The 7,998-nt window shown below is 45.3% G+C and overlaps 1 protein-coding gene across 1 annotated transcript; it reads right to left on the bottom strand.

The window, feature by feature from the left end:
* Positions 1-596: 596 nt before the first annotated feature.
* On the bottom strand, positions 597-6,029 carry LOC123469879. Its single transcript, XM_045169226.1, has one exon. It carries the CDS (start codon positions 6,027-6,029, stop codon positions 597-599), a length of 5,433 nt encoding a protein of 1,810 aa, XP_045025161.1.
* Between the last annotated feature and the right edge of the window lie 1,969 nt (positions 6,030-7,998).

The raw sequence follows: 7,998 nt of genomic DNA, 5'->3' as shown, positions 1-7,998 counted from the left end.
GTGAATACACTGTTATATTATGAGTTTATACTTCTACATGTAAACAGAATCAAATATACTTGTATTCAATGTGAATACACTGTTATAACATGAGTTTTTACTTCTATTTGTAAACAGGATCAAATATACTTGTATTCAATGTGAATACACTGTTATATTATGAGTTTATACTTCTACATGTAAACAGAATCAAATATACTTTTATTCAATGTGAATACACTGTTATATTATGAGTTTATACTTCTACATGTAAACAGAATCAAATATACTTGTATTCAATAAGAATACACTGTTATACCATGAGTGTTCCCACGAATTTGGAACCTGTCTCGTTTTCTTGCGAAAATGGCGGACTGAGAACAGTAGAGACTTGTTTTACGTAATCGAAGCTGCAGACTGTGTCTGCACACTGTAAAATGACGCTACAGACTCTAGACTCTAGACTAAAGACTGGAGACTGGCAAAACTATCGAAGGGCGGAGGACAGACAAGCCTAAATGGAGGGAAGGGAAACAATAGCGAAGCGCGACATAAAGATGGCTTCGTTGCCAAATCAGGTAAGCGCTTGTCGCCGGAACATCCTCCCCCGAGGCCGGCTAACCGGCCGAGCTAGATTCCAGGAGACACAATTCGGTGATCCCGCGTCGAAATATTCCGGAAGGAAGTTGAACGTCGACGGTGCGAACACAGCCGTCTGATCCCAAGAACACCTTTACGATGTGTCCGATGTTCCATACGCCACGGCTAAGACTCTTGTTGATTTTAAGGACGACGCCGCCGACTTCAAAATTCGGTTGCTTCGTCTTCCATTTCTTCCTTGCCGCGAGAGATTGTAAGTAGACCGTTTTCCACAAGTCCCAGAAAAGGTTGAGGACTCGCTGTAGATAGCGGTAGTGATCTCGCGGCGGAGCATCCCCGAATGTCCCAGCTGGAGGATAAGCGGTAGGAGAACGATTCAAGAAATCGTTCGGAGTTAATTGGCGGAAATCTGCTGGATCAGAGCTCGCATAGGTGAGAGGGCGAGTGTTGAGTAATCCTGCGACTTCGTATAATAGGGTACGGAGTAAGTCTTCGGAGGGATACCGAAGACTATTTCCTTCTTGTTCTAACGCTCTATAAAGCGCTCGTTTGGTTGATTTCACCAAAGACTCATGAGTTCCACCAAAATTCGGAGTACGCAGCGGCTGAAAGGTCCACTCGATGCCGGAATCTTTCATAAATTCTGGGATTCCTTCAGAAGCGTGTAGAGCTTCTACTGCTTCTCGCAGCTCACGTTCCGCGCCCACGAAGTTTGTTCCGTTGTCGGAGTGAATAATGGCAGGCTTTCGGTACATCGCGATGAATTTTCGCAGAGAAAGCAAGAAATCCGGAGTAGAAAGCGACGGCACTAATTCAAGAAATATTGCCCGCGTCACCATGCAAGTAAAAAGGACACCCCAACGTTTAGCTGTCCGATTTCGGTATAGACTCACATCAAACGGACCGAACAGATCGACAGCAGTCCTGGTAAAAGGAAGCGATCCTGCGTCCAGACGCGATTCCGGTAGATCAGCCATGTATTGCTCTCCAGGCTTGGCTCGATTACGGCGACAGATCACACAGTCACGGCGGGCCTTTTTCACTGCTTCTCTTCCGCCGGTGATCCAGAAATGTTGTCGTATGTAGGTTAGTAAGAAATCCATTCCAACGTGCTTCAGATGTTCGTGGAAAGCACCGATGATCATCTTCGAAAACGGGTGCTTTCCTGGAAGGAGAGGAGGATGAAGCTGATCGTAAGGTAGCTTTGCTCGGCTCGCTCTGCCTCCAAGACGCAAGATTCCGTCGGGATCGAGTACTGGAGCTAACGCTAGCAGACTGGAAGTAGTGTGGAGCGGCTTTCCCTTCTTGATACGCTGCAACTCTTCGGCGTAAACCTCACTCTGGCAGCGTCTGACGAGGTCAAGAAATCTTGCATCCAACTTGGAGAGAGCGGCTACGTCACTAGGTTTCACCTCGACGCTCGTCCAGTCGAACACGACACTTTGATTTGTCGCTTGACAAACCCGACTCATCCGAATTTCTTCCGTACTGACCATCCATGGTAGATCCACGGGCCATTCATCTTCCGAGAGAACTAGGAAGTTCGGTCCGTCTATCCAGAGGGTAGGAAATGTCTTCCCGTCTAGAGTAGAGCGGGTGGCAGCATCGGCTGGATTGAGAATACCAGGGACGAATCGCCATTCTTCTGACTCTGTGATAGTCTGGATCTCGCCGACGCGGTTGCTGACGAAGACCTGGTAATTGGCGGCTGTGGCGCGAATCCAGTTTCGGACGGTGCTGCTGTCCGTCCAAAATCTCCGTTTCTTAATTTTGATTGTCAGGGCGGATTGGACTGTCACTGCCAGTCTAGATCCTAGCAGTGCTGCGTTAAGCTCGAGTTTCTGCACAGAAATGACCTTCCTCGGTGCGAGCTTGTTGGCGGCCCTCGCCTGACGGACGATTACCCTACCGTCGGAGTAGACGTTGCGGATGTAGATTACGGCAGCGTAGGCCTCCTCCGACGCGTCACAGAAGGTGTGAAGTTCAGACGACACTATATTGGCTCCATCGGGAAACAAACAGCGGGGCATTTCTACTGAATTCAGTTGTTTAAGAGTGACGAACCACTTGTTCCACCATGTCTGGTCGTCTTCGGCTACAGCATCCGTCCAACTCAAACCCTTTAGGCCTAGTTCTCGTAGGCGGATCTTGGCTCTCACGATGAGTGGAGAGGCAGTTCCCAGAGGGTCGAAAACGCTAGCTACGTTGCTGACTAAGGCCATACGAGTAAACTCGGTGTCGGGGAAGTTTGCGACCTTAAACCCGAGTGTATCCAAATGGGTGTTCCAAACGACGCCGAGCACCTTTTCCTCCGCATCTCCGGACAACGGGTGCGATGACGGTTGATCCATGGGGACTTGGGTTGTTATTCCTAACACGAATTCGCGCGAGTTAGAGATCCACTGTTGCAAGTTGAGATCGGCGTTTGCTAGTGCTGCCTTGACAGCGGTGGCTTCACTCAGGGCTTCTACGACGGATGGAGCTGAGCTTAAGTAGTCGTCTACATACATCCGTTCTTGGACAGTGGTGACAATATGTTCTGCTACCCCGGCATCCTTGACGATTTGACGGACCGCGTAGATGGCAACAAACGGCGAACAGCTTGCTCCAAAGGGTAAACGGTTCATCCTACAAACTGTCGGTTCGTCTGTTTCCTTGTCTCGCCATAGGAAACAGAAATAGTCAGCGTCACTGGACGCCAAGCGGAACCTGCTGAACATGGCTTCAATGTCGGAAGCCCATGCGACTTCTTCCGGCCGAAATCGGCTGATGACGGCTGCCAACGCTGGTTGCAGGGCCGGCCCACTTAAAATAGCATCATTCAGTGATTTCCCTCTAAAGGGAGCGGAAGCGTCGAATACGACTCGTAGTTTCGATCCTTTGTACACCCCGTGGTGTGCAAGGAAGTATTTGGCAGAGGCTGGGTCCGAAAGCCGGGAGGCGTATCCTTGGTCGAATGTCTTTTGCATCGCCCTCCGGTAATCTTCTTCAAATTTCGGGTTTCGGTCGAATCTTCTCAACAAACTCTTAAGCCGGTTTTCGGCTAACAGACGATTGTTGTGGAGATTCGGTTCTCCTTCTCTCCAGATGATCGGCACTTCATAACCGGTATCTAGCTTACGGATTCTTTCCTTCACGATTGACAGAGCTCTGTTGTCATCTGGTGAGAGGCATCTCGCTTGGAATTCTGTACCGAAGTTTTCCGAATCGCAAAAGCGACGCATCTCTACCGCGACGTCTTCTAGGGAAATGCGACCGGAAATGGTGCAGGCACGAACTGCTGTGACGGTTGTGTGTTTGTTGGTAACTCCCCGGATGATCCAGCCGAGCCTTGTCCGAGAGGCAATTGGTTCGTAGTCTTTGCCTTCTCTAGTTTCTTTAACTCCTAGCAGGTGGATGTGGTCAGTACCGATTAAAAGGTCTACTCTTCCCCCGACTTCTCCGGTAGGTAAATCTCTAAGGTGGGCCCATTCTTTCTTCATCCGATTCCAATCGGTGACTGGCGTTGGGCTGGCCACCACCTTCATGGTGGAACTTTCTAAAGTGACGATTTCGTCCGTCTCTGTGCGTAGTTGGAACTGGATGCGTCTGGATCTGTACTGGTTTACTACGCCTTCGGCCCCATCAATTTCAAGAATTTGAGGGGTACCCTGAATCTTGAGGGAAGTGGCGAAAGCACTTCTCATGAGCGTGGAATCACTACCCTTATCGACGAAGACGTTGGCTTCTTGCCAAGTTCCATCCGCCGCCTGGATCTTCAACCGCATCATGCCTAAGGCCACCCGTTGTCGGTTCATCCGCGCGGTGGTAGAGCGTGCCTTATTCGTCGAAACCTTGATGGAGTCGTGAAGCAATGGGTGGTGCGAATATGGACAATCTTGATGTCTGCAAGCTCTCTTGGTGGTACAGTTGCTCGCGGAATGTTTCGTTCCAAAACAGCTGAAACATAGGCGATGCCTCATACAGAACGTGACACGCTCCCCAACGGCCATTCCCTTGAAGTCTTCACAGTCTGCTAATCGGTGCTCCTTTCCACATTTGAAGCAATAGGCCCAACTGGGTTTCTTGGGTGTTTCTTCCTCTGATGGACGTGACGAGCTTTGGTGAGTCCGTGCTTGACGAAAACGTCCATTCGTATTCGAAGTACCGTGTTGTTCAGCGGCCAGGGTGTAAGCATTTTGGTAGGCGGATGCACGATTACAGAGCCAGGAGCCAAAGGCATTCAAGCTCCGATGTTCTATTTGTCCTCGTCTCCCCTCGTTCCAGGCGAGACGATCGTGTAGGCTAAGTCTCTGGCAGACTCTTTCTATCAGGTCAGCTGACGACGTTTCGCCGATTCTACTAAGGTCGAAAAGGTGGGTTCGAACCTTTTCTGCGAATCGTTTGAAGGTTGCCGGGTCTTGCTTGATCTCCAACTGGTCCAGGGCTTGAAGATGAGCGGCTCGCATGACGTCTCGCCTACCGCAAGTTTGCTTCAAACGTGTAAGTGCTTCCATGTAAGCTGGTTCCCCGCCGCCCAAGCCGTAGATCACATCCAGGCAGTTGCCCCGCAGGTACCGTTTTAGCACCGCTAACTTCTCACCGGGCGTATTCGCCGTATCGTGCACTAGCGCACGGAATAAGTCGATCCATGTGAACCATTCAAGAGATTTACCATGGAAAACGTCTAATTCTACCGCTACTGTTGAGCGAAACTTTTGTTGACTGGCCTTCGGTGGCAGTGTACCAGAACAGTACGCGTCTATCCAGTCGTCTGGTGCTTCTACGTTAGTTGCTGGAGGTTGCGCGAATTTTGTTCGGGGATGGAGGAGCCAGTCGGCGACGTTTCGTGTCGCGATCGGGTTGTAGTAGTGGGTGGAACTAAAGCTTTCTCGATCGTCGATGCTTAATCGCTGCAGATCTCTTTCTGCCTCCTCCGCTGCCGCACGTGCGGCATCTGCTTGCATTCGGGCTTCATGGGCTCTCTGTTGGGCGACTGCGAGTTCTGCTGCTTCTGCTACCTCGGGTCGTTCGCCAATTAACGACGGGGCTAACGAGTAAACGGGTTGCGCCGCGATTACGCGAATTTCTGAAGGCGGTTCATTGGCTCTTGATTCCAAATACTGTCGGGCTGATTCCCGAGTTTCGCCTATTTGCTGAATGTAGCGTAGGTGGATCGCGTCTTGTCTCTCATTTTCTGTTTTATCGGTCTCCGCGTTCAGTAGGTCTGTGTGTAGACGAGTCGCCGTGCTCGACAACAACCCTAGGTGATCGATCAGTCCCATGATGGAGCCTCGTGATCCGTGTGAAATAATCAGCGAATCAATTTGACGACAGGTTGTAGTTACTTGCTTACGTGTCGCTTTGCGCTGTCTCTTCCACGTTTCGATGTCGTTCCCACTCGGGATGAAGTTGCAGCTTCCAGCTCTGGCTATTTCGCCGTCCCTTAACGATCCTGGTGCCTCTGCCATGCTGATAGCCAGGGGCGCTTCTGTCGAAGGTCTTGTCTGGGAGATAAACTGAAAGCTAGTGCAGGAGGGCCTGCTGGGGATTTACTAGTAGAATAATTGCCAGATATCTAGCCTCAACGGCTGAGATAAAACTTGGAAATTCACTTTTCTACTCCGGTTCGAAGAACCAAATGTTCCCACGAATTTGGAACCTGTCTCGTTTTCTTGCGAAAATGGCGGACTGAGAACAGTAGAGACTTGTATTACGTAATCGAAGCTGCAGACTGTGTCTGCACACTGTAAAATGACGCTACAGACTCTAGACTCTAGACTAAAGACTGGCAAAACTATCGAAGGGCGGAGGACAGACAAGCCTAAATGGAGGGAAGGGAAACAATAGCGAAGCGCGACATAAAGATGGCTTCGTTGCCAAATCAGGTAAGCGCTTGTCGCCGGAACAAACACTGTTATACCATGAGTTTTTACTTCTATATGTAAACAAGATCAAATATACTTGTATTCAATGTGAATACAATGTTATATTATGAGTATATACTTCTACATGTAAACAGAATCAAATAAACTTGTATTCAATGTGAATACACTGTTATACCATGAGTGTTTACTTCTATATGTAAACAGGATCAAACATACTTGTATTCAATGTGAATACACTGTTATATTATGAGTTTATACTTCTACATTTAAACAGAATCAAATATACTTGTATTCAATGTGAATACACTGTGATACCATGAGTTTTTTTCTTCTATATGTAACAGGATCAAATATACTTGTATTCAATTTGAATACACTGTTATATTAAGAGTTAATACTTCTACATGGAAACAGAATCAAATATACTTGTATTCAATGTGAATACACTGTTATACAATGAGTTTTTACTTCTATATGTAAAAGGATCAGATATACTTGCATTCAATGTGAATACACTGTTATATTATGAGTTTATACTTCTACATGTAAACAGAATAAAATATACTTGTATTCAATAAGAATACACTGTTATACCATGAGTTTTTACTTCTATATGTAAACAGGATCAAATATACTTGTACTCAATGTGAATACACTGTTATATTATGAGTTTATACTTCTACATGTAAACAAAATCAAATACCCTTGTATTCAATATGAATACACTGTTATACCATGAGTTTATACTTCTATATGTTAACAGGATCAAATATACTTGTATGCAATGTGAATACACTGTTATATTATGAATTTATACTTCTACATGTAAACAGAATCAATTATACTTGTATTCAATTTGAATGCACTGTTATACCATGAGTTTTTACTTCTATATGTAAACAAGATCAAATATACTTGTATTCAATGTGAATACAATGTTATATTATGAGTTTATACTTCTACATGTAAACAGAATGAAATAAACTTGTATTCAATGTGAATACACTGTTATACCATGAGATTTTACTTCTATATGTAAACAGGATAAAATTTACTTGTATTCAATGTGAATACACTTGCATATTATGAGTTTATACTTCTACATGTAAACAGAACCAAATATACTTGTATTCAATGTGAATACACTGTTATACCATGAGTTTTTACTTCTATATGTAAACAGGATCAAATATACTTGTATTCAATGTGAATACACTGTTATATAATGAGTTTATACTTCTACATGTAAACAGAATCAAATATACTTGTATTCAATGTAAATACACTGTTATATTATGAGTTTATACTTCTACATGTAAACAGAATCAAATGTACTTGTATTCAATAAGAATACACTGTTATACCATGAGTTTTTACTTCTATATGTAAAAAAGATCAAATATACTTGTATTCAATGTGAATACAGTGTTATATTATGAGTTTATACTTCTACATGTAAACAGAATCAAATAAACTTGTATTCAATGCCAATAAACTGTTATACCATGAGTTTTTACTTCTATATGTAAACAGGATCAAATATACTTGTATT

Source organism: Daphnia magna, linkage group LG2 (assembly GCF_020631705.1).
Source record: "Daphnia magna isolate NIES linkage group LG2, ASM2063170v1.1, whole genome shotgun sequence".
In the NCBI taxonomy this organism is placed as follows: domain Eukaryota; kingdom Metazoa; phylum Arthropoda; class Branchiopoda; order Diplostraca; family Daphniidae; genus Daphnia; species Daphnia magna.
This window is presented reverse-complemented; position numbering and strand designations above follow the sequence as displayed.